Here is a 27,432-nt window from a genome sequence, read left to right on the forward strand (position 1 = left end):
AGATACAAAGTCGAAATAATAGACATTCGCTACCTTGATTGAGCTTATAGTCTAGTGGAGGTTATAAAACATGCACAAATAACTGTTAAGTACATTTTAAGTACACAAGAGAGTTGTTAGATGAATTCCAAGAAGATGGTGATCAGAAAAAACTTTCTGAAGGAGGTAGCGCTTGAGTTGGGCTCTGCAGCAGAAAGTCTTAACCTTTTTTTTTGTGTCATAGACCTCTTTGGTAGTCTGGCAAAACCTATGGGAAACTTCTCAGAAAAATATTTTTAAATGTATAAAATATGGAGTATTATAAAAAAAAAGCCAATAGTATTGAAATACAGTTCTCAAAATATTTTTTTACAAAGTTTATGGATCCAGGTTAACTTGTGCTTTGAAGGATATGGGAAGAATGTAATACTTGAGGGGGGTGGACAGTATTCCTGGTATTGCAAACATTGCGGGCAAAGGGAAAAGAGCAGGAAAGTAAGGAATGTATATGAGGACAGAGAATACACCTGTTTGACTGAAGTGTAGTGTCTGTGTAGGGACCATACATAGAGTTAAGGCTAGAAGGGGTAGTGTGGCATTGGATTTGAAGAGCGTTGAATACCAGTCTAAAGAATTTAAGCTTTTATTTGATAGGGCAATAGGGAGCCATTGAAGTGTTTCAAAGAGAAGAGTGATGTGACATGCTGTGGCCAGGTTTATGCATAAAAAGATAAATCTGGAGATGCTAGGAAAAATGGACTGAATAATATTAATAGCCTCCATTTATGGAGTACTTGAGGGGTACAGAGACTACCAACATAAGACTTATTAGAAGGTATTGCAGTAGTCTAGGGCAGTGGTACTAAAGTCCTGTACTACAGTAACAATGGAAATGGAGAGAGAAATGAATTTGAGAACTATTTCAGAGAAAGAATCAAGATCAGTAACTTAACTGGATATGAGAGGTAGGGAATATGGAAACAGTTAAAGATGATTCCAAGGGTATAAACATGGGAAACAGTAGTCAGATACTAGTAGTGTTGTAGAAAGAAGAGAAACTTGTCAGAGACCAGGTGGGGGCGGGGGGGTTGAAGGAATTTAGACATAACTTGATAGAATTAGGATTAGGATAATAAAGCCTAGAGATTTTTAAAGGAAAAAGTCAGATTTTATGGCTGATTATATGGGGTTAAAAAAAGAAGAGTAAAAAATTATTTAAAAATTTGAGGTGACGCCTCAGTGATTGAGAAAAATGGTATCATTGAGAGAGATGGGAAAAGGGGTGCCAATTTAAGGGAAAAGCAATTAGCTTAGTTTGTGACTTGTTGAATTTGAGGTAGAAAAGGGGGGAGTAAAGAGGCAGGGGGAAGGAAATAAACATTTATATAGTGCCTGCCCTGTGCTAAACACTTTACAAGTATTATCTCATTTGATCTTTCCAACAACCCAGCAGAGTAGGTCCTGTTGTCATGCTCATTTTATAGATAAGGAGACTGAGGCTAAAAGAGGTTAAGTAACTTGTCCTACAGCCAGTATGTGTCTGAGGCTAGATTAGAATTCAGATCTTTCAGATTCTAGCCTCAGTGCTCTATCCATTGAGCTAAGTGAAAGTGTCTTTCAGATAAATGAGCTATCAGAAAGAGCTTCCTGAGCCTGAAGAGCAGGAGAAAGAAGGTGAACTTTTGGAAAATACCCAGTTATGAAATATAAGCCAGCTCATAGAGATCAATGGAGGAGTTTTTCAAGAAGTAGGGTTGGTTAATAAGAACACATTGTAGGAGATCAAGAACTTTGAGAATTAAGTAATTCCTCAGTTTTGTCAAGAAGGTTATTACTGATGACTGTAGAGAGAACAGCTTTATTAAAGTGGTGAGACAGCAGCTAGATTTACTTGAAGTGGGGAAAACAGGGATATTCCACAGAACAGAACCATGTGACATTGAAAAGAAGGTAGCACAGTAAGAGGAGGAGCAGCTTTTGTCCATTGTTTCAGTCAGAATAACTTGCATTTCTTTTATGTTCCTCCACCAGTGTCAGAAATTTGGACAGTATAACAAAGAGGACCCCAATTCTTTTAGATTGTCGGACTCATTTTCTTTGTATCCTCAGGTAAGTAATAAATATCTCATGGATAATGGATTCCACTTCAGGGGTTTTTCCAATACTGTGGGGAGTTAATTCTACAGAAGCTAAATGTCTAGGTCACTGAAGCTGACTGTTTTTCAGAGAATTACAATAAAAAAGATTTGCTTGAGGAAGATTTTTGCTAAAAGCATTTTTCTGTTTTTTTAAACAGAATATGCTGACTTTAATGTATAGCCTTTTCTTTATGACTCAGTCATTCTGAACATTTATTAATTTTACAGTACATTCGTTTTTGCTTCTCTTTCCTCTGTACTGTCATTTTTCTGTCATCTATAGCAGTCCTAGGTTCTAGTCTGCTGTGATCTGAAAAATTGTATAACATATCCTGTTACATAGTGTCTCGGCAACAACTTGAGAGCATTTTTCCATAAGCTACATAGGCTCAATGACCACTAGTTCTACAAACCAGCAGCATTTTTTTTGCTTGTCTCCTATTTATTTCCATTTTGAATATTTGGGGGAAATCTGGCCTTTGCATAAATGAGGTATTTCTGTGTTAATTTGCTATTTTTCTTTGAATATGCAGTTCATGTTCCATCTTCGAAGATCCCCATTTCTTCAAGTGTTTAATAACAGTCCAGATGAATCATCTTATTACCGACATCATTTTGCCAGACAAGACCTGACCCAGTCTCTCATCATGATCCAGCCTATTCTTTATTCTTATTCTTTCCATGGTCCACCTGAGGTAAGACTTGATGAAATTTATTTTTAGTTTTCTTATATGATGATTTTTCATTGAAATTATAGATGAGGAAATTATATAGTAAGACATTTTAAATCATCATCTTCACAGTAGCTCAAAAATATTTTCTACAGTAAATTACTAATTTTTTTTCATTGAGGCTCACTATTAGTTTCTTTATACTGTGAACAAAGTACATGGATGAAAGGAAGTGTAGTTTTTAGTAATGAATGGTAATGTTTCCGAAAGCCAGCAATTTTACCTTCATAAGATGTCTTCCATACTTTGTCTTCTCTGATATAGCAGGTGTTCATCATGTCTCTCTGGGCTTAGTATAGTAGCCTGATGTGACCTTGAGCAAGTCATTTAACCCTGATTGCCCCCCCCCACACAGAGTAGCCTGCTGGTTCTTCTCCCAGGCACAACTCTTACTCTACTCCCACCTCCTCTCACCTGTTAAAGGGATCTTCCTTAACCAAATGTCTCACCATGTTACCCACCTATTCAGTAACTCCAATGACTTCCTATCACCTCTAGGATAAAATACCAAATCCTCTATTTGGCATTCAAAGTGCTTCAAAATTTGTCCCCCTGCAAGTCTACCCTGACCCCCACCCTACTTTTCAGTTTTCTTGCATATTGGACCTTCCATATACTCTTCGATCCAGTAACACTGGCCTTGTCTTCCGACTGCAGGCATGGCACTGGTCATCCTTCACACCTGCAATACTCTTTCTTCTCATCTCTGCCTTCCTTGGCTTTCTTCTAGTCTCAACTAAAATCCCACCTTCTACAGGAAGCCTTTCCTTATCTCTCTTAACAGTCATGCCTTTCCTAGTTTGATTATCTGTAATTGATCCTGTACATAGCTTATCTGTACATGGTTATTTTGAGTGTTGTATCCCTTGAATCAGACTGTGTGCTCCTTGAGAGCAGGGCCTGCCTTTTATCTTTCGTTGTATCTAATCACAAGGCCTGTCACAGAATGGACAAGTAATTAATATTTATTGACTGACAGACTGACTGGAGCAGGAATAGAAAAGGAATTTTCAGCAGAAGACAGAGAGTTCTTGGTAGTAGTTTCTCAGTTTATTATTGTCTTTGCTCCATAATAATCAGGGACTATTTTTTAATGTGATAAGCATATTATTCCATGCTGTTGAAATTTAAAACTTGTCTAGCAGAAAGGAGAAACATAGTACACAAATTGAAAGAAAGTACAGTGATCTGTCATTTAAATCAACATGATTATCCAATTTTATAGTCATCCACAGATCCTCGATTAAAGCTGTGAATATGTAGTAAACAGTACTTAAGTTTTCTAGTAATTTCACCATTTTAATTTTTTTCCCACTCTCTCAGCCAGTACTTTTAGATAGCAGCAGCATTTTGGCTGACAGAATTCTACTGATGGATACCTTTTTCCAAATTGTCATCTATCTTGGTGAGGTAAGGTGACATAGTCACTTTCCTGATTTACTCTTTATGAACATTTCTGAAACGTCAGATAATACCTGAAAAGTAATGATGATAATGATGATGGTGTTAAGTATTGGATAAGAAAACAGTTATCTTCATAATGTAACCAGTTTTCAGAGCATGCCGTTTTTTCATATCTCCAAGTTGTTTGTCCCTCAGATAGTAGTCAGTTTTACTTTCCATCTTAAGAATTCTTTTGTAATATCATGCTAAAGTACCTTATTTAAGGTGGGTTTCCCTATATATTCTCATCAAGGAAACCTAGCACATATGTTTTAAGTAGCAAATGTTGCTTGATTGTTTTAACATAACACTCTATAATATAAAACTATGTTTTATAATGACCACAAATATTACTTAAAGGGACTAAATTTTACCTTATTGATGGATTCATAAATAGAAAGAATTACTGTTAATATTTGTGTAAATACTACTTTATTTCATCTTTCTGACACAAATTTTCGCTTTCAGGAAATATCTCTGTTTATTTGCATGGGAATTTCTCTATCTGGTCAGTTACTTATTTTCTCCTTTGAGGTTATGTGTTGTATATAAGAACTCACAGTAACAATGATGAAAGAAAGAAACTGAGTTAGTATTGTGTTAAATGACCAGATCTATTAGAAACAGTACTTTTATTAGTTATATTAAACAGCTGTTTTTGAGGACAGTTGCCCAATAAAGAGATCCTTCTGTATCAACCAAGTGTTTCAGTTTGACAGAAATATGGTGCTATAGTTCCAAATACTTGTTGAAATGCTTCTGTTAGACTTTAGAAAGTTGCAAAAATTACTTGATATACTACAGGGTTTGCAGTTACAAATAAAGAACAGAATATTTATCAAACTAAAGAGAAAGCAAATCAAAGATACAATTTGTGATGTTAGACCATAATAGAATTGTACAGCTTCAGGGATTTTTCAGGATGAAATAAAGATATTATAATTCACAAAGAAACAATAATACTTTTATGTGAACAAATTTGTTTTTTTCTAATCATATAAAATGTTAATATCTTGTCAGAAATGTTATTATGGGAATTCCTTTTATGTATGAGTTAGAGGAGATGGCTGCTGAGATTCTTTCCAAGTCTGTGATTGTGATTTTTTTTCATATCTTATAATGTATACTAGCAGTTGCCTGAATACTGTTTTGGCAACCAGTAGCTTTGTAAATGTGGAGACCTAGTAAATTTTAGCTGTCTTATGTATTACTTAGTTTTAGTTATCTTTTCAGGTAACTGAACCCATCTAAGTTGATGAAATCACCAAGGGTAAGTGTAGAAAGAGAATATAAAAGGGTCTGAGCAAGATAATAGGCCATGGAGTACATCTGCACATAAGAAACAGGACAAGGGTAATGATCCAGCAAAAGTGACTAAGGAGTGGCCAGACAGATAAGAAGAGAACCAGAAAGCCATGTCACAAAAATCCAGGAGCACAAAAGGCATGGGAAAATTGGGCAGTTAACAATATCACAAAAACAAATCAAGAAGGATAAGGCTTGAAAACAGGCCATTGGACTTGACAGTTGACCATTAACCTTGGAGAAAACAGTTTCAATTCAGAGATTTGTTTTGGATAGAAGAGTCCCAGCCTTATAACAGTCATTTTCTTTGGCCCTCCATGAGTCCTTCCTTGATCATAAAGCCTACAAGAACTTTATAATGATTTCTTTCATTTACATCATTTTCCCAGTAATGATAGCCTATTTCCTAGCTCCTCTGAAAAAGACCCTTTTCTCCATATAATGCACAAAGATTTTTCCTCTGAGGTCAGGCCTCCTGCAATGACCCAGCAGTTATCTCCTTCGTCCTCCTCATTAGTTGGCTGGCTCCAACCTCTGTAAGCATGTTCTTTCACCTTTGACACATCCTCTTTTTTTGAAGAAAGTACAAGTATTTATTAATTGCCTACTACATGCCAAGTATTGTGCTAGGCCCCAAGAATAGAAGCCAGAAATGAAACAGTTCCTACCCTCAAGGACTTTGCATTTTACTGGAAGGATACATGTTTATAGAAGTTAAAAAGATGTATACAGAATAAATCCAAAGTGACTTGTGGAGAGGGGAATGGGGACCATGGGAGGAATCAGGAAAGACCTTACAGGAAAGTATCACATGAGCTTTGAAGAGCAGTATGGTTTCTAAGAAGGGGAGTTTGTGAAAAGGGGCACATTCCAGACATATAAAACAGTTTGTGCAGAGGCATGGAGATGGGAGGCAGAATCTAATATGTGAGGAAAGCATGCAAGCCAATCTGAGTCACATGACCAGCAAGATGACAGAATAGTGACTTTCTGCAATCCTTTTCAGCTCCTAAACTTCAAAAGAATGGAATTATATACCAAATTAAGATTAATTACACAAGATAACAAGATAGAAACCTCCAGTAAGTAGTGTTTCTGCCCAAACACTCTATGTTGAACCTCATACAATAGGCAGACTCTGATTCAGCCCATCTGCATGAAGGAAAGGAAGAAAAGGGTTGGAGGAAATGGGTCCCACTAAAAATGTGCCTGAAAGGAGGTACTAGGAGCCACAGGCTATTGGAAGGCAGTACCTTGAGCCTGATGAGAGGGAACTGGAAACCCCGCTGGGGCCACTTCTTCCCATTAGAAGTTATTTAAGGCTGAAACTCAGTTCTGTTAGACTCTCATGAGTCTTTGTGCGATTGGAAGGGAAGTGTGGCAGAAAAGTGAGTGAGGAGGCTGTAATAAAATGACTGAAATGGAAGAAAACATAGAGGTAAGTGGACATAAGAATGCATGAGTAAAAGTTTAGCATATAAGCAGATAAATCGATAGACAATAACCTAAAACTAGGAAGAAGAATGAGTAAAATCTCATAAAAAAACTTAGTACATTTGAAAAAACTCAGTGTCAAAGAATGAACCAGTATCATTGATAAAAGACAGAATTTTGTCAACTCCTTTAAAATCATGGAACAATAACAAGGAATTCCAGGAATAATTCAAAAGGGAACCAGTCATAAAAGAAGAAATTAATAATGAATTTAGGTCAGAAATTAGAAGTCTCATTGCAGAATTACAGTAAAAAGAGTAGGAAAATTCAATGAATAATGGAGAATCTTTACAAAGAATTGGAAGCTCTGAAAAACAGTGACAGATTTGGAACATAGAAATGGTAAAGTATAAAAAGAAAAGCAAAAGGAAAGAATTCTAAAAGAATACAAGATTTCTATGCAAACCAGTCTATGCAAACTAATTTTGAAGACAGAATGTAGAGATATAATTTAAAGTTACGAAAAAGCAAATTTAGGCCTGTTGTAAAAAAAGAAAACCTTTCTCACAATTAGAGCCCTCCAAAAGGGGAACATGATGCCTCTGGAGATAGCGTGTTCCCCTCCGGTAGAGGTCTTCAAGTGGACACCAGATGACCATTTGATAGGTATTTGAAAGTGGGGAATTCCTTTGGAGGATGAGTTGGGCCAGATGATACCTGAGGTCCCAACTCTGAGATTCTCAGAGCTGTTTTATTGGTGTTGGTTGGGTTTCTAGAAGCTCATTGATAGAAGTGACTGATTGATTCTGCTCTTGTGGAGGATGCTAAGGCAGCTTGGTGGCACCATAGTGCCCAGAGCACTGCACTTGGAGTCAGGAAGACCTGGGTTCATGTCCACCTTCATACTTACTGTATGACCTTGGGCAAGTCACATCATCTGTGCCTCAGTTTCCTTGTTTGTAAATTGGGGAAGATAATAACATCAACTTCCCAGAATTGTTGTGAGGATCAGTTGATGCGATATTTGTAAAGTGCATAGCATAGTGTTTGGCACAATAGTAGAAACTATATAAATGCTTATTCCCTCCCCCTCTTTTCATTCTGTGTATCAGGCACCCTCCCCCACAAAGTCCTACTCTCCATTCCCACCAAACCAGAGAAATAGTTGGTTTTCTAGGACACTAGAAAAATTAATAAGACACAAGAAAGTGAGGATTTATATTTACCTTGGTTCTTTCTACATCTTCTCTTGCCCTTTTTCCTACTTCTGCCTCTGAATTATCCAGGGTAGGGTAGCTCAAATTTTAGCTGATTTGTGACCTAAGGAAATGTACTCCTTTAGATTCCCATGGTTTTCAGTGGGGGGGCGCAGGGGTGGGGTTGGGGGGAATGTGCCCAAGTACTGAGTTCTTAGGACAAAGAAGCATATATGATGGAGGAAGAACTTGAATAAGGTACTATCACCAACTTCAAAGCTTCAGTCACTGGTTCTGATGGGTTTAAAGTAGAGGCAATCAGTTAATAATAATAGTTAGAACTTATATGGTGCTTTAAGGTTTGCAAAGCCTTTTCTTAGGTTATTCCATTTATCCTTTTAACATCCCTTGAGGTGGGTGCTATTATCTCCATTTTGTGGTTTGTAGTTGAAGACACAGAATGAGATCAAGTGATAGGTCCAAGGTCAGACAGCTAAGTGTATATCTGAGGCATGAATTGAATTCTAGTCTTCCTGAATCCAAGTCTAGTGCTCCATCAACTGTTAGGCTGTCTGGTTGTCATAAGGCTCTGTCAGTCACCTCATTTCTAACAATTGGCTTCTAGGAACATCTGGAGTCCAACACCTATGTAGGGAAGTTAACACAGAATAGTAGGTATGATCAAGTGACTGGTGTCTCAGCAAACTCCTACCATTATCTTTAGGGAATTTTAAAGTGGTGTGTTGTATTTTAAATAGTATTTCCTATGTTACTCTGAGAGAGTGTGATATGGATGGAGTGCTGGGCTTAGGAAGACGTGAGTTCATAGCCTACCTTTGGCATTTATTAGAAGTGTGACCTTGGACAAGTCATTTGATCTCTGGATCTCTCTAGGTACAAAGTCATCAATAGGTTCCATTTTGTATTTATGCAGGAAGTACTCACACTGAAAGCTTCCCATACTGAGACTTATCAGTATCCTTCATGTAGCCTTCATTTATTTGTAAGTTTCTACTATGTTAGTACATGAGGTGACCTGGGTGGTAGTAGAAAAAGAAAGGAAGGAATAGACACAGTAGGCTTTCTGAACAGAATTTGGTGACCAGATTCAGTGCATTGGAAAAGAAGATGGAGTACTCAAAGGTGATGTTAGGCTTTATTCCTATGAAGTGGGAGACTTTTTTTTTATTGGTATTTTTTTTTTATTTCTCATTTTTAACACAGTTCATATCACATAAAACAATTCCAACTTTTGGTCAGGTGATACTTCTTTGAAAGCATTTAGACCACAAATGGATTTTTTTTTTAACATTAACCAACTGAGACACAAATAATAACTATGTATGCTAACTTCACAAGCCCTTGACCTCATTGTCTCCACACTATTACTAAGCATTAAAGGACCCTAACTTGTTGTTGTTGGTCTATAGTCTTAAGCCTAATAGCTTAATTTTAGACTTTACCTCAGATGTTCCCCTACCCACAATCTATAATTTAATAGATCTGGTATTAAGCTTACAAACCTTTTGACTATAGGAAATTGCCAGTAAGAGTAGGGACATTACAGGGAAACAATAGCTGAAGTGGGAGACTCTTGATAAGAAAAAAGTCAGGAGAGGGAATTGATTATGAGGGAGAGGGGAGGAACATTATGCAATGAGTTTTGTTTCAGATTTGTTTATAACATGCTAACAAAACATGTTAGAAATTCTGGGGATTAAAGAGTGCTGTACTGATTTATAGCTTAGAATTTTGCTTTGGTGAATTTTGAAAAGTTTCATGTGATTATATCAGAATCTTTAAGGAAAGAACTTGAAACATAGTAATCATCAACTCCTTTGTGATGTGGATGCTTTGGGTCTAATCTCTTCTGCATTATCATCACCTTAGAGCTTTATTTCCTTATCTTATAATTTTGCTGTTTGGAATAAATCCTTATTTGTTTCATTTTTGTTGTTGTTGGGATGTCAGATAAATTTCATGGAAAATCAAGTTTTAAAAGACATTAAGGTTTTACCATAAAATGTTTTTCTTTTGGTGTAGACCATAGCCCAGTGGCGTAAAGCTGGCTATCAAGACATGCCTGAATATGAAAATTTCAAGCATCTTCTGCAAGCTCCATTAGATGATGCCCAGGATATCCTGCAAACTCGATTCCCAATGCCAAGATACATCAACACTGAACACGGAGGTAGTCAGGTAAGTTCAAAAAGACTCATCTCCAAGTTAGCAGAAGGCTGAGAAATTTGTGGCCACAGCAATTCTTGAAGACTATTTCTTAAGATACAGAAGTATTGTAATAAATGTCAGTAGAGAGAATAAAAGTGATGAAATGAAGACCTTTAAGGTAAACTAGCAAAATAGCCTTTAAATATATATATATACATATATAGCTGTAATGAAAAGTTGATTTAAGAATAGAGAAATATTTTGCATAATAAAGTATTTGGAAGAAACTGGATTTAGTAAAAGTTTCTCTTAGACTTTTAGTTTTGACACTTACTGAATATATTACCATAATTAAGTCATTTCATCTTTTATGAGCCTCACTTTTTTCATAAGTAAATTAGGAATAATCATATTAACTAAGTCCTAAGGATGTTGTAAGGTTTAAATGAAATAATGTGTAGAAAGGGCTTTTTAAACGAGGAAGTACCATACACATGTAAATTATTTGCTATTTTTTGGTTATTATTATGATTAAGGAAACAGCTTTAGCAGGAAGAAATTGTGACTAAAAAAATGAGGTACTTGATGACTAACTTAATCTAAGGTACCACTGGTTAAGGAGTTAAGGAGCCTTCAGTTCAACTTACTAATTGCACAGCCTCAGAAAAGTAACTCTCAACCTCAGTTTCCTCATGTCAAATGAAGATAATAATGCTTGCTGTGGTAATATCCATAGTTGTAATGAGGAAGTACTTTATAAACATTTTCTTTCTATACATTAATATAAATAGAATTTATAATCATTAAATAATGTGCTTTTGTATTTTTAAGGCTCGGTTCCTCTTGTCCAAAGTGAATCCATCTCAGACACACAATAATTTGTATGCTTGGGGACAGGTAAGGAACTGATTTTCCAAAATTATGGCAAGACTAGGCCTCCCTCTCCCATTCCATCACAACTAGCCCTTCTGCCCACCCTCCCTTGTGTCTCCAGCACCACCACCAATGAATTTTCTCTCCTATTAATTTCTTTTTTTTGTTTCTTATTATTTTTCTTTTATAATTTTTTTGTTTTCAGTGTTCAACATTCACTTCCATAAGTTTTAATTTTTCTTCCCCTCCGTCCCCCCTCCCTCCCCAAGATGACATGCAATCTTATATGGATTCTATACATGCATTCTTGTTAAACACATTTTCATATTAGTCATGTTGTATAGAAGAATTAAAACTAATGGGTCTCTCCCATCAATTTTAATTAACATATGGCATTACTTTGGCCAAGTCATTTAACCTGTATATATCTATTTTCTCATTTGTACAACAGGAATAATAACACCTGCTTGTACTGTTTTCCTTACCAAGTTGCTAAGGATTCAAGAAGAGACTGTCTAGGCATGCCTCACTTATAATGTTGCTCAAACTAACATTTTCACAATAACATCATTATCAGGTTATCATCTCCATTGTAGCACTTAACATTGTTTTTGTTGAAACACTGAAGTATGATTAGTCGAATTTACATTAAGTGAAAATGTCTGTCTCTTTCTACACACACACACACACACACACACACACACACACACACACACACACACGATAGTATTGTGCTGAATTCAGTCCTGTTCTAATGTATTGAACCTTCACTGTAGATATGTAGGCTCAGTACAAAATTCAAAATTTCTGTAATCACAAAATAATTACTTTCTCTAAAACAGTTTTACATTGATAACTGATATTTACAAATTTATATCTGTCCAGAAGTTGCTGAAAATTACCTATGAAAATCTGGTTTGGAATTATTTTTTGTAAATTATTTTGAAAACTTTCTTAGTTATGTTTAAGTTATCCTATAACAGGTGAGAAGCAAATAAAGCAGCTTTGGAAGAGTTGTCTCTTTTAATTTTAAATTTCTTTGATAATGTTTGTTTCTATTTGAATTCACTTAGATATCAAAGTTGTGTTTCGGGGATGAGTACTAAAAGGAAGAGAATCACATGAAGATGCAATTGCCATCTTCTTGAGGCTTAAAAATGTAGAAGTGAATGTGAACTTAAATTAGGAACTGTATGTTCACTTGTGTTTGTGGCTCCAGCATCTAGTATTTTTTTTTGTGTACAATATGTTCAGTAAATGCTGTTGACTAGTCAGTAGGCATGAATCTAATGGATTTTCTTTCATTTGTCATACACTTAGAGTCTGTTATCTGCACGACAGTGTGCCTGGAGCACTGGAGAAGAAGCAAAGTTTAGCTAAGTTATGGTCTCCCCAGTCATGAAGCTGGGGGAGAGCACAATAGCATTGGAATAGTGTGTATTGTAATTTCAAGTTTCAGTGCAGAGTGATTTGTGAGGTCCTAGGTGAAACATGGATTTCATGGAAGTGGTGGTATTTGAGTTGAACTTTAAAGGATGAGTAGGAATTCAGCAAAGAAAGAGAAGGACATTCTAGGCATGGGAGTAAAGAGATATATTTAGTCAGTCCAGTTTGGCTGGAGTGCTGAAGTGGATGGAGAGTGGTAATATGATAGGAAGATGGACTAATGGAAAGGGATCCTTGAGCAACCAAGCAAAGGAATTGGGACTCTGCTCTTCATTGGAGATTTCTGAGGATGAAGACCCTTGCAATAGTTGGGCAGCAGTGTTGAAGGATGTATTTGCATATTGTAGGAGTAGAGGACAAAGAAGACTCATTAGGAAATTACACTGGTAGTCCAGGCAGGTGGTAATAAGAACCCGGTAATAAAGAGGTGGAAGGGAGGGGAGGTATAGACAGGATAGAAATATTGTAGAGGTAGAAAAAGAAGAAGAATAAGCCTTGGTAACTGGTTGAATATGAGAGGTGAGGGAAGGAGAAGAATCAAAAGATAACGCTGAGGTTTTAAGCCAAGGAGTTAGGGTGAATATTTGTGCCACTGACAGAAGAACAGGTTGAGAGGGAAAGAAACTCAATTATGAAATCTGTTGAGTTTAAACTTCTGATGGGACATTCATCTTTGTACAGACTTTGTATTTACTTATATAAATGTTATATTCCTCCAATAGAAGGTTAACTCCTTTAGAGTATAGGCTTTTGCCTTTGTATCCCTAGTGGCTGGTACAGTGCTTTACACACAGTGGCTTTTTGATGAGCATTTGTTAAACTGATGAATTCACCTAGAGAGGTCATATGGGCAGCGGTCAGGAGCTTAGAAGAGACATCAGTGCCAAAGAGAGACTAAGAACAAACCCTTAGGGAATATCTACATGAGAGGTGGGGGAAGATGAGGAATCTGGAGAATGAGGAGAGTCCAGGAAGGATTGAGGGGAGGGAGATAGTGATTAGTGTAACAAGTTACAGAGAAGTCAAAGAGTATGGGGACTGAACAAATGAGGGTGCATTGACTTTGGAGACAGCAGTGTTAGTAGCATGGTGAAGCTAGCCATGTCTGCAAGGTGTTGAGAAAAGAATTAATTTGTGACGAAGTAGAGGCATCCGATGTAGACAACTTTTTCAGGAAGTTTAGCAGGAAAGGAAAGAGTGAGAAGGGATACACAGATCCAGACAAGACAGTTTTAGGGTTTGAATGAACCTTGTGTGTTTATAGGTAGATGGGAAGGAGCCATTTGACAGGGAGGGAGGGAAGTTTCACGTAGCACAGTGGGGTGAGGTGGTGATATGACAGCTAGAGCAAGATCCTTAAGAAGGGAAGCACAAAGGGCTGGTGTTAAGGTAAAGAGAAGGATTGGTGTCAGGGGGAGGTGGGTGAAAGGAGAGAACAGACAGTGATTCTGAGGAAGGAAGGAGGGCAGCTGGTGTTGATTATCTCATCGTTACTATGTCTCTGCTCAGAAACCTCCAGGGACTCCCTGTTGCCTAAATTCAGATCCTCTTTCCTGCCCTTCAGAGGCATCCACCATCTGGCCCCATTTGTGTCTTTGTAACCTTATGTCCCACTGCTCTCCTCTATACACTGTATTTAAGTACATCCTACTCTTTCCTTTGTCTTTGCTCAAGCTATTTGAAAGCTTCATCTTTTCATCCTTCCCCTTTCTACCAGCTGAATTCCTGTGTCTTTTAAGGCCCAGCTCAGATGTCACCTCAACATTAATTTCTCAGATAATTTATCCATAATAATGACCTTATTTCTGTGGCTGTCACATACCAGTATTTTGTTCTTTGTTTCTGTGTTTCACTTACGTGATACTTTGTATTATAGCTTTTGTATATATCTGTTCTGTCCCAGTGACAGACCGTAAGATCTATGAGAGCAGGGTACCCTGCCTTGTGTAAACTTTCTGTGATCTATGCTTATCATAGTATTCTACAAACAGATCCTTAGTAAATACTTGTTGAATTGAATTGGATTAAATTGGATAATCTGAATTTTCTTGGGGAAATAGGAAGCTAAGTTATCTAAGGTTTATGTAAAAAATTGGGTACAAGAAGAGAAAGGGAAAAGTTTGAACATGGAATTCTCATCCCTTTACAAAATAATCCATTTAGACCTTTTACTGAGTTGTGTGTTTTATAAGGTAATTTCTTTTTTCCCCTGTAATCTCATGATTTGTAATCTTTTATTTTAAGAAAAAACCAACAACCTAAAATATCTTTATTTTTTGGTTTTCAGGAATCTGGAGCTCCAATATTAACAGATGATGTTAGTCTGCAGGTGTTCATGGATCATTTGAAAAAGTTGGCAGTATCAAGTGCCTCCTAAATTGAGAAAGTAGCAGTGATGTTTAGAAAGAAGACAATAACTAGACTATGTTCATAGCTACTCAAAATATTTACTACATTCCTTTTACTTTATTGCAAGATTTTAAAATGTCATCATGTACTCCATACATTCAAAAGCAGTTTTTTTACATAGTTCTTTTGATTTTTAATTTATTTGTATTCTTTTTATTTTGTTCTATCTTTTTCATGAACCGTAATGTAGTTCATTGATGTTTTTTGGAACTTATAGATCTTTATCAGCTTTCTTTACCCTAACATTATAATTGTATGAACTATGGGAAACTTTTTGTAGCTCCCTCAGATGAAGGAATAATGGTCATGAAGAAAATAAACTGGAAGGGGAGAGTACTAGCTAAAAAGGTGTTCCTGAGTTCCTGTTGTTTTGTTCAAAGAATTTACTCATGTTACACTTCTTGGAGAGACAGTGTATTGTCATATAGAGGGAGCTGGCCCTGGAACCCCGAAGAACTGGGGTCATGGACCACTTCCGAAACTTCTTGGATTTGTGGCCCTGGCCGAGATACTCAGTGGTCTGGGCAGCAACTTGTTAAGATTACAAATTGCAGAGAAGGTGCCAGCCTACATTGGAGAGAGGGTTTTTTCACTGAGGAGTTCCTTTCACCAGTGGGGTCACACTAAGAAAGGGATGACTGCAAGCTACAGGTCCCAGGTTTGATACCTCTGCCTTACATCAGTGAAAAGCACAGTTCAGTCTCTGTCCTTATCCATCCAGAACTATTTCATTTATCCTCTCAATGATAGCAGGAAGGAAAAGCATGCCAGTAGTGCCACCTTAGAGTAATGCGACCTGAGGGGGCCAGTGCAGTTAAGTCTACAAGCATTTACAAGTACGTACTATTGGTGTATTGTTGGCACATATTATTATGTGTGGCAGCACTCCTCAGAAAAAAGCTCCATAGTTCCTATTCTCAAGGAGTCATGGTTTAATGGAGGAGACAGCATGGAGAAGGGGATAAATACAGGATAACTGAAGAAATGATTTATTTATAATTTATTTACCTGAGGATAGGCACTAAGGATGAAGCATTTATTAAGGCCTATGTACCAGGCACAGTGCTGAAGTACTTTATAATTTTTGTCTCATTTCATCTGCATTTCAAACCTGGGAGAGAAGTGCTATTATTATCCCCATTTTACTGTCAGGCAGAGATTGCATTGTGGGTCACGCAGCTGCTATCTGAGGCTGAATTTAATTAATCAAGGCTTCCTGCCTCGAGGCCCAGAGCTCTGTACTGTGGCTCCCCCTAGAGGCCCTGGCCCCAAGATGGAGACCATTGGATGGGCTTCTGTGATCATGGTCATGTGCCATCAAATAAAAGTATTTTTTGAAATTGACTACCAGATAATTTTTAAGTAGTAATATTCCCATTATAACTACTAGCTTCCTCTAAAAAACAAAACAAAAAACTGGGTAGCTAGGTGGCACAGTGGATGGAATGTCAGGCCTGGAGTCAGGAAGACCTGAGTTCAAATCTGGCCTCAGACACTTAGCAGCTGTATGACCCTGGGCAAGTCACTTAACCCAATTGCCTTCCTGACTTTTTTCCTTAAGGAATGACCTGTCTTATTCTTTTCTGGATCTTGTCAGTAAGATCAGTCAAATCTGGGCAAGAGGATATTTTTTTGTGCCACACCTAAGTATTTATCCATATAGGGCCTGCTTCCTCCATAACTGCCAAGGGTTCTGAAGTTACAGAGTCAAAAACCTTGTAGATGACTGGGTAGAGGGAAGGCATAGAGACAAAGTTAGGCTAATAGCAAACCTGCCTACTTAAGCATTCCTGGCTCTTTATGTATGTGTCCATCAAAGCCTTAAGATAAAAGAACTTTTCCTCCTACACCTCACCCCTCTTTGCCCAGGTTCCACCTACACTCTGTCCCTGCCTGGCTGAAAGCCACTGTCTCTTCCCCTCTCCACCTCCCACCAGAGGCATCCCAGAACCTTGTTCAACAGACTCTAAGACCCATACCACTTTCTCCCCATTGGCTATTGGTTAAGGACTTGGCTATTCAACCGTTGGATGTGTAGGGAGTAAACAACTCCAATTCATCTGGTTAGACCCCAGGACCATTTCATCTGCCCAGCAGCTGAAACTGCTATTTGAATTGACTTACCTTGTTAGTGAACTCCACAAGAATAGAGATTATTTTACTTTTCTGTTTGTAACACCAGCACTTAGCATAGTGTTTGACATATAGCAATAAATGCTTTAATTAAAGACTTAATACTTTCCATTAAATGAGGGCAAAGGTTTTCCCCTCACACATAAGCTCAGGTCTGCAGTCCACCTCCCCATTTTGGCAGGAATTAGATTAAATATTTCATAATATTTCAAAACAAAAATATCATGGAACATAGATAATGTTACTGTCTGGTTTTCTAAGTATCTGGTGGGGTGCTTGTGCTTGGACCCCAATTTTAAAGGTCACATTTCTCCCTAGCTTCAAAATACTATCCCTGACAGTTTTCTCTCCAGCCCAAGGACACTATGCCTAGCAATAACTCATAAGTGGGCTCCAGTAAAACAACCTATCTTTCCCCATCACAGGAACAAGCTGACCTCTGAAGAAATTCTCTTGTAAAAATAGGACTATCTTGTAACTACAGAATTATCATATATTGATTCCCAAAGTTATCATATTCAATCCAGAGGTCAAGCTATAGACAACAACTCTCAAAGCTATCTTGCTACAAATGTAACAGACCAAAAATATACCCCTGAAAAACCCCTTCCCCTGGTTTCCAGTAGTGAATGACACCAGTGACCAAGGTGGTAAGTTATCACCTAATTAGCATATCTGCCAGACAGTCCATGACTCTTCTCGTATAAGCTTTAGCATCACTCCTGTTAAGTTGCAAGTTCCTTAAGGAATGCAAGTTCCCCAAGGAGTTCTGCCCACCACATTGGCATTACAATAAACCTTTGCCAACTTGACTTGGTTGGCTGGTTGTTGTTCTTTGTTCTCGAAGAGGACCAAAATGACATCACCAGGAAAAAGTGAAATTTCAGTGTATCTAACTGTGCCTGATCAGACCAATGTGAGCTCAAAATGCTCTACCACAGGGTGGGCACAGATAGTCCGTGTGAATATTTGACTTGCATGCTTAAATCTGTGAATTCATTCCAGAGGACCCACTCTTGTATTCCAATCCTCGAAGGGTCCCTGAACCTCCCAACTCCCTCTCAAACCACATCATATCCACTGTGATCCTTATCCTTAAACCATATAGTCCCATTTTCATTTGACTTTGTCACAACTCTTTGACAGTACAGTTATCTCTTCCATGTTGCAGGGGTTAGGGGCATGGTACCTCCATGATCTAGAAAAGCTGTGTAAAAATTCAGAGAAGTCTGAATTTTTTCTTTTTCTTGGTGGGGTGTTTGCAGTACTTCAGTGTAAAATTGGGGTTAAGCATTTGTTCATAGGCTTTGTGTTATCTGTGGCTTCCACAAAACCCCCAAAATTCCCATTTAATTTCTTATGCCAATTTAAGATTTATTGAGATAGGGGAAGTTGAGATGTGGAAGGAATGGCTCTACTGGGTTTGGAGACAGAAGATGAGTTTGAATTCCACCTCTGCCATTTGCTAGCCTCTCTGCTTCAGTTTCATCATCGTTCAATTGAAGATACACTACCTATCTCAAAGAGTTATTGTGAGTATCAAATGAGAATGGATATAAAGTTTGTTTTAATCTTGAAAACCTTACATAATAAATGTCAGCTGTTTGTTTCAAGCAATCCCAATGAGAAACCTGGGGGAAATTATATGAACTGATTCAAAGGGAACAATTTATGGAATAACAATATTGTAAAGACAACTTGATCTTTGATTAATGCAGTGACTAACCATAATTCCATAGGATTCATGATAAAACATGATGCCTACCTTTTGATAGGTGATTGACTCAAATGCAGATTGATTCTTTTTTAAAAATGTGGTTAGTATGGAAATTAGTTTTGCTTGACTATACATATTTAAATAACCAAAGTTCTCTTTCTAAATGGTAGGGAGGGAGGTGGGAACAAAAGAAGACAGATTTTCTTGACTGAAAAAAAAAAAATTAGTTAAAAAAAATCATCAGTTTGCCAGGCATTGTGCTGTGCTAAGTGATAAGAATATAAAGACCAGAATGAAACAGTTCTTGCTCTTACGGACCTTACATTTTAGGGGTGAGGCAGTGGGGGGATAATTGAATTTCCTCATCCTTGACGTCAGAAATTTGGGTAGTAAGTACTAAGAACTGTGTAGCCAAACCTGTTATAAATGAGGAACCAGAAGCAACTTACCCAGGGTGACATAGACAGTAAATAAAGCCAGGATCAGAACACGGATGTTTTCGCTCCCAATCCAATGCCTTTTTCAGAACAATTTGTTTGTATTCATTATAAAGCGTAACTTTGAAATGTTAAGGTGGCAAGGTAAATAAATACACTTGAGTTTTTGTAGATGCTGCCACTGAGTGCTCCTGGCTTCACTGGGCCCATTGGTGGCTGCCTGCCACAGTCTCCAAGTAGCTCAGCTATCTGCAGCCCTGGCTAATCCCATTATGTTTTTTGATTAGGAGCCCTGGAGGAACGGGATTTGGGTGCAATAGATCCTGCCTTAAAGCAATCATTTCCTGGATTCATGTGAGAGGGTGGTGACTTACAGGTCAAAATGGCACTGATCACACCATTGCTGACTACAGACAACACTTCTAAGTTTGTTTATTTTGTCATAACCACCAAACTATTCCTCTGAAGCTGAGTAGAATATCTCTCAAACCCAATCTGCTCTCCTACCTTGTAAATCATTGTGCTCTTACTTGCTGCATTCTCCTTGGATTTCTTTCTTTGTCTGGCTAGGTTGCAGGGACAGGAGTCAGGAAGACTTGTCTTCACGAGTTTAAATCTGTGCTCAGACACTTACTAGTTGTGTGATCCTGGGCAAGTCACTTAACTACCTCAGTTCATCATCTCTAAAATGAGCTGGAGAAGGAAATGCAAACCACTCCAGTATCTTTTCCAAGAAAACCCCAAATGGGGTCACGATGAGTCAGTACTACTGAACGACAAGAAAAGTCATTCTGTATATTGCTTTCTTGGCCCTATTTACCTCACTTCAAACTTTTATAGTTCATGTAAGTCCATAATTCTCAGTATTCATCACATTGTTTCCTGTAGCACAATAATATTCCATTATATTGTATTCACGTGTCATATTTTGATTCCCCAGTTGATGGACATTTACTTTGTTTTCAATTTTTTGCAACTATAATATTGCTACTATAAATATTTTGTGTATATGAAATTTTCTTTTTATCAGTGATCACCTTAGGATACATGTCTATCAATGGAATCTCTAGGTCAGAGTATTAATGTTTTAGCCACATGGTTTCCATAATTCCAAACTGCTTTCCATCTTTCTACAACCCTTCCAATATTGACTATTGCATTCTTTCATTACCTCAGCCAGTTTGCTAGGTATGAAGCAAAACTTGAGAGTTGTTTTTATTTGCATTTCTCATATTATTAATTATTTGGAACATTTATATAATTTTTAAAATTTTTTTCATTTTATTCGGTTTTATTTTATTGTCATTTCCAAATTCTCTCACTCCCTTCACTCCCCCACCCACTGGGAAGGCAAGAAATACAAATACCATTATACATTTGAAGCCATGCAAAATAAATTTCCACCTTAACCATGTTCTGAGAAAAAAAACCCAAGAAAAATAAAGATTAAAAATGCTACAATCTACACTCCAAATTCATCAGTTCTTTATCTAAAAGTGGACAGTGTCTTTCATCAGGATTTCTTTGGCATTGTGGATCACTGTATTAATCAGTTATTAAATCTTTCACAGTTAACTATCCTTACAATATTGTTAGTGTTACTATATACTTTGTTCTCCTACTTCTTCTTACTTCACTCTGTATCAGTTCGTATAAATCTTTCCTGTATAAATTTCTGGAATTGTCTCCACCATATATTCCAGCATGATAGTGTTTCCATCACATTCATGTACCATAATTTATTCAGCCATTCCCCTTGATGGGCATCCCCCTGGGTTCCTAATTGTCCCCACTACAAGAGCTGTTATATTTTGTATACATGAGGTCTTTCTTATCAATGACCTCCTTGGGATGTATGCCATTAGCCACTTTATGTGCATAATTCCAAGTTGCTTTCCAAAATGATCGTGTCTAAAAACAGCTTCACCAAAAATGGATTAATTACCTATTGTCCACACCCTTTCAACATTGACATTGCCTTTTATCATCTTGGCCAATTGTTGGGAATGAGGTGAAGCCTCCGGGTTTTACTCGCAATTCTCATATTATCAGTGATTTGGACTATTCTTTCATATAATTGTTAATAGACTGCAATTCTTTTGAGAACTCTTTGTTCATAATATTTGACCACTTATCTACACGGAAATGGTTTTTGGGTTTATATTTTTCTGTTAGCTGACTACATTCCCCAAGATGCAAAGGGATTTCAAGCGTCCCGAAGGCGTTCATTGGCCGGGAGCTCCGCCAATCAGGAAGGCCTGACGCTACGCGCCTGCGCCTTGGCTGCCTGGGAGGCTAGGGCCTGGGGCGCTTGATGGTCTCGCTAAGCCTGCCTTGGGGACTCCTCTCAGTCGGGGTGGCGTCATGCAGGCTCTCGCGTCCACCGTCTGGTACCGGCGGATGTCCTTAGTCTATCTCATCGGGGCTTGGACCACGGTGGGCTCCATCTTCCTCTCAGCCTGGAAGAGAAAGGAGGCCTTAGGTACCTACTGAGGGTGACCCTGCTGGGAGGAGGGTGACCTGGGAGTCGGGAAGGCCTGGGTTGAGCCGATCCGCGCGCGGCCTGGCCCCACCCCACTCTGCGCGCCGCAGGGCCCTCCTTTGTAGAGCGGGGTGGGGCAGAGGCGAGGAAAGGAGCCCCCTCCTCGGGGGTCCACGGGCGCTGAGGCCTATAAAGCGCCCCCTTGTGGATCGGAGGCGCGCTGTGCCGGGCCACCTCCGAGCGAGGGCGGCCACACGGAGTTTGGAGTCCGGAAGACCGGAGCAGCTGGGTGGCCCTGGGCAGATCACTTCACCTTTGTTTACCTCAGTTTCCTCCTCCCTTCCCCCAGGGCTGTGATGAGGACCAAATGAGGAAACAATTGTAAAGCCTGGCGTTCGTGTTAGCCATCAGTACTTAGTAGCAGTTAGTAGTGAACTGTTAGTGGTGGCTGTGGTAGTAGTACCAGCAGGAGTCATAGTCATCGTATTTCCCACCGCGCACCCGCTTCCAAGGTGGCTGGAGAAATGATTTCATCCCTAAGAACGACTGGGTCAGATCGCAAACTGGAGAAACAGTAGATAGTTTTATTAAAGATGATGGCAGCAATGAGACAACATAACAGAAACTTTTAGAGGGAGCCACAGTAGTCCTCAGAGGAAGATTTACATCTCTAAACATTTTCAAAAATACTAAGAAAGGACAGATCAACAAAATGGGCAATTCACTAAAAAAACTAGGAAGAAAACATGCCCAGAGGACCAATAATCTTCATAGTAAAAAGTAAAAACAGGATTCCTGTGAGAAAGGTGTATAGTTATGGTTCAGTTATGAGAATGGGCAAAAAGGAGTTGACACAAGTAAAAAATTAATTCCCTGCATTTACTATCAATTTTTGTGGGGAAGGGGCTAGTGGCCTTAGAAAAAGAAGTCTGAAAAATACGTCAGGAAAACTTTTGTTTTTAAAAGTAGACTTGAGCTGTCAACGTCCTTAGCTTTCTTGATCTGCAAATAGTGTGTTGAACTAGATGACCCTTTTAGGCTCTTGCCAATGTTAAATCTATTGTACAATGAATCCAGATTAATTCTTTTAAAATTAAGTGTTACCACATAGTATATTTACATATGTTGTCATATTTTTTTGTGTTGATCAGTTTTGTTGATTTTTTTTTCTGAAAAAAAAATCTTTGATATATAGGATAGCTCTCTGGGAACGAGGGTGGGAGAGAAGAAAGGATACAGTTGGAAATTTTGGCTGCATGAAAACAAAAGATAGCAATGATATATATATTTTTAAAGTTTACCCACAGAAAGTGTAGTAGAGGGTGGGAGCTCCTCCCTTTCAATTTGTTCCTCAGAACTAACCCAAATTAGCATTCCCAGACTCTCAGTAGTGGTAGTAAATATAAATAATTTCAAGGCAGAACTTGAAAAGTGTTAAAGATTGGTGCCCTTTAATTCACAAAACAAATTCTTTAAAGATCCCAATTACCAATGTAGTTTGAAGCACTAGGTTTGGGAAAAGCAATTTTTAGCCTTCAGAAGTGTTCGCCAATCCTTCTCTTGCTTATCAAGTAAATGTATGTGGTGACAGTAGATATATAACATTGGTGTTATTTTTTAAAAATGAAATAGTCTACAGCTTGTTTTTATAGTCTCAGTGTATGTACTTGTAATGATTGAGAATTATAATTTTTTTCTTAGCTAAAGTAGATGAAGATTTAGCCAAAGAAGAATCACTTAAAGACAAAGACTCTGCTGAGAAGCCTGAACCCAAAAGAGGATTTTATGTGGAAACAATTGTGACCTACAAAGAAAATTTTGTGCCATATACTACTAGGCTCTACAACTACTGGAAGTCATGGAGTAATGGTCCTGGTCCATCAGAATGACTAATTTCTAACGCTCAAATCAGGATTTTGGCCTGGTGTATAAATTTGATGGAAGAATTGACTTGAAATCTTGAGTTTGTTTAAAAATATGCAAACATATGTAATGTAAATGTCTAATTTTGCTGTAATGATATACAATAAACACTTTTCTTGAGACAACTAATTTTGCTTTCATTAAGAGATATACCTCTACAGTTATACCGGGTAAATGTTGAAATAGAGTTTTGTTAAGCTTAGTGTCTTGAAAATGCATTTATTATAACTAAGTTTCTTTTATGGTGCAATTATATATAGCTTAGTAGGTTGTTTAATGCTTGATGTAAGAACCTCTCCATGTCTTCTCTTCCAATTAAAGTAACACTGGCTAGGTTATGTGGTAAATGTATTCTGAATTAGATCATAAAGCATTCAAATAAGAGACTTAGGATCCTCCAGTATTTCAGTAGATTGGGGGAGGAGGAGGATAGATTGGTGGCATTCTGATGTTGTTCTTATTTGAATTCTCCATTGTAGACTAATCAAATGGTATGCCTGTCAATGAAATATTTTTAAGGAAACAATGACGTTAAAGGAAGGGAACAATTAATTATTAATGCATACTATTAGTGCCACTGTGCCAGGCATAGTGCCAAACGCTCTACAATTGTTTCCTCATTTAAACCTCACAACAACCCTGGGATATTATATGCTATATTTTTTACAGATAAGGAAACTGAGGCAAATAGAGATTAAATGACTTGCCCAGGGTCACACAGCTAGTAAATATTTTGAGTTTGGATTTGAACTCAGGGCTTCCTTACTCTAAGCCCAGCACTTTATCCATTGTATCACTCGACTGCCTCTAAGCAGGACTACAAAGGTAATTTTTTCAAATACGTTCACTTTCAGTTGAACTCAGTCCTAAAGCATCATAATAAAACTAACCTAGCATAATACCAGGTAACAAAGTAAGCTCTTAAATGCTTGTTGATAAGCTTTTTTTTTTTTTAAGCTACCTAGTGTTTCAGCATCTTTTTTTTTCTTATATGTTTTACATGACTTCACAGGTATTGATAATATTGCTTGCCTTCTCAAAGGGTGGGGGAAGGGTGAGAGGGAAAAAATTTGGAACTCAAAATTTAAAAAATGAATGTTAAAATTTTTTAAAAATGTAATTGGAAAATAATGAAATTTTTTTTTTTAAAACAAAAGGGATAAAGATAGAGTGGGAGACAGTAAAATATAATAGAATACTGACTCTGAAATCACAAGAACCCCATCTTTTGACATATCCTACTTAGGTGGCTTTGGACAAGTCACTGAAGCTCTGTAGGCCTTAGTTTTCTCATCTGTAAAATGAAGGGATTAGAGATCTACTGAAGTCCCAGCTCTAGATCCTATGATCCATTGATACCTACATTAACCTAACAGATTCAGTACAGTCTCCTACATCTGTTACAGTATCAGTATTTACATAATGATGACTTTATGTCCATGATCAACCTGAGGCATTGTGAGATGCTAGGTGCATTGTAGGTTATCAAAGAAACAAAATTATGCTTAGTAATAGTTTTAGGCATTAGATTGTGAGCTTTTTGAGCATAAGACCTGTTTTTGCCTTTGTTTTGTTTTTGCCTTTTTAAAAAATCGCTAGCCTAGGATATAAGTGCTTAGTAAATGCTCCACTAGTAGAGTCAAGTTTTTAGCTTAAGGATATTTTACTATAATTCCATTTCTTTAAAAATTGTAAACCAAAAATGGATGTATGTGAAAGTGCTATACAGAAATGATAAATTATCAGTTTGAAGTACAAATTGCATGAGAAGGCTTATACGAACTGATACAGTGATACAAGCAGAACAAAGAATGTAATGTACATAATGACTACAAGAATCAAAAAAACCTGAATGGTGTATATTTATTATGATTAAGAAGCTTGGCCCTGGAGAAGAATTGAGAAGATGTACTTTTTTGCAGAGGTGGGAAACTATGAGTATGGGACCCTAAATATATTTATATGGACAGACTCAGTTGATGTGTTGGTTTGTTTACCTGAATTTTTCTCCTTTTTAAAATTCATTACTACAATTGAATAAAAATTCTTTGGTATCACACCCCCTAATTTGTGGGTGTTTCCTTAGGCTTGTCAGGGCCCATCCTCCTTTTTTCTAAATTCTTACTAACTTCGATGAGTTTATTAATTATGTCTATGCAGATGATTTACAGACCTGAATATCCAACCCCGGATTCTCTTAAGCTCTTGTCCCCCATTGCCACTGGCTTGTTGGACATTTGAAACTATATATTCCTGAGATACCTTAAAGTCAGCATTACTTTTCGCTTCAATCCTGCCTTTCTGTCTTACCTATTTCTTCAAGAGCATCATTATTCTAACAAGTTTCCCAGGTGCATAACTTTGGCATTATCCTCAACTCTCTCTCACCCTGCATAACCAGTCAAGTGTCAAATTTTGCCATTTCTCTCACATGGACTACTGCACTGGCCTAATTAGTCTCCCTACTTCAAAGCATTTAGAAATTCATCCTCAGTAGCTGCCAAAGTGATTTTCTTTAAACATATCACTCTTCTCAATAAAATCTAGTGGCTACCCACTACCTCTAGAATAAAATACAAACTCTTGTGTTTTACCTTGAAAGCCCTTCCCAGTCTGGTCACAACGTAGATCATCCTGAGCTCTAGGTTTTAGCCATACTGGTCTTCTCTTTGTTACTCATAGATGGCACTCTATCATCTTCTGTCTTCTTACCTTTGCATTGGGTGTTCCCCCAGAACTCTCCTCTTCCTCTCATAAACACTCTCTTCCTTCAAGACAGATCAAATGCCACCTTCTACAGTCATTGATCTTCCCAACTGTCAGTGCCATTCTTTCTTAACTTCCTTGTATTTATTCTTTATATATTTGGTCTACAAGCTCAAGAGCAGGTATTGTTTCTTTTCTTTTTTTTACACCTATAAACTCAGTGGCTTTGAAACATTTCTCAAATCTTCATAGGAAAATTCAGAAGGAAGCACAAATAGTACAGTTCTGAAAGTGACATGCAAAATTTATAATATGATAATACCTAATATTTATATAGTATTATGAGGTTTGCAGATTGCATTACAAATATTTTATCCTTTAAACTACTCTGGGAAGAAATTCAGGTCTTCCTGACTTACTGAGTCTAGCCCTTTGTCCACTACATCTATTATAGGTACTGTATATGCTGCTCTGCTCCACTCTCTGAGAACCAGGTTTGATACATCCTTCCCCTCAGGGTGCTATGGTACCCTGAGGAATCTGATCATCTCTTTTACTGGTTTGAGCCTCCACCAGTTGTATTCCCCACATTTATTAGGGACCAGTGACTAGCACTCCAATTCCATTTAACCTTAAGTATATATATGTAATATACATTTCATATACACATATATGTAATATTATGTAGATATTTTAAAAATCAAGTGGTATGAAATGGAGATTTAGTTTCATAGAGAATTATCTTTTTGTGTTCTGGTTGTATAGAAATGTTCCCTTTTTTGGTGACTCAGTTCATAATTTTTAAAAAATGTCAAAAGAGATAGTAATTCAGAACGGAAGCTCAAGAAAAATCTGTTTATTTTGGCATTTACTGGATGTAATGAGTTCTTTACAGAAATTATTGTTTAGGA

The 27,432-nt window shown here is 37.5% G+C and overlaps 2 protein-coding genes across 5 annotated transcripts in view; both read left to right on the top strand.

Moving 5' to 3' along the window:
- The window catches only part of SEC23B (SEC23 homolog B, COPII coat complex component), a 38,007-nt gene extending 22,537 nt beyond the window's left edge, over positions 1-15,470 (top strand). For all 4 annotated transcript variants that reach the window (XM_072634544.1, XM_072634545.1, XM_072634546.1 and 1 more), the window contains exons 15-20: positions 2,011-2,088; positions 2,651-2,812; positions 4,172-4,258; positions 10,270-10,425; positions 11,227-11,292; positions 15,002-15,470. In XM_072634544.1, the coding sequence (XP_072490645.1) occupies positions 2,011-2,088; positions 2,651-2,812; positions 4,172-4,258; positions 10,270-10,425; positions 11,227-11,292; positions 15,002-15,091 (639 nt within the window). In that variant the 3' untranslated portion in view covers positions 15,092-15,470. The remainder of the gene's footprint in view (positions 1-2,010; positions 2,089-2,650; positions 2,813-4,171; positions 4,259-10,269; positions 10,426-11,226; positions 11,293-15,001) is intronic.
- Positions 15,471-21,640: 6,170 nt separating this feature from the next.
- On the top strand, positions 21,641-23,940 carry SMIM26 (small integral membrane protein 26). Its single transcript, XM_072634551.1, has 2 exons — positions 21,641-21,892; positions 23,594-23,940. Exons 1-2 carry the CDS (start codon positions 21,775-21,777, stop codon positions 23,779-23,781), a joined length of 306 nt encoding a protein of 101 aa, XP_072490652.1. The 5' UTR covers positions 21,641-21,774; the 3' UTR covers positions 23,782-23,940.
- Positions 23,941-27,432: the final 3,492 nt, after the last annotated feature.

The sequence above is a fragment of the Notamacropus eugenii genome, chromosome 1 (assembly GCF_028372415.1).
Source record: "Notamacropus eugenii isolate mMacEug1 chromosome 1, mMacEug1.pri_v2, whole genome shotgun sequence".
In the NCBI taxonomy this organism is placed as follows: domain Eukaryota; kingdom Metazoa; phylum Chordata; class Mammalia; order Diprotodontia; family Macropodidae; genus Notamacropus; species Notamacropus eugenii.

Coding starts and splice junctions, on each gene's coding strand:
- SMIM26 (XM_072634551.1), top strand. CDS start 21,775: ATGCAGGCTCTCGCGTCCACCGTCTGGTACCGGCGGATGTCCTTAGTC. Junction 21,893..23,593: donor GAAGAGAAAGGAGGCCTTAG/GTACCTACTGAG, acceptor TTTTTTTCTTAG/CTAAAGTAGATGAAGATTTA.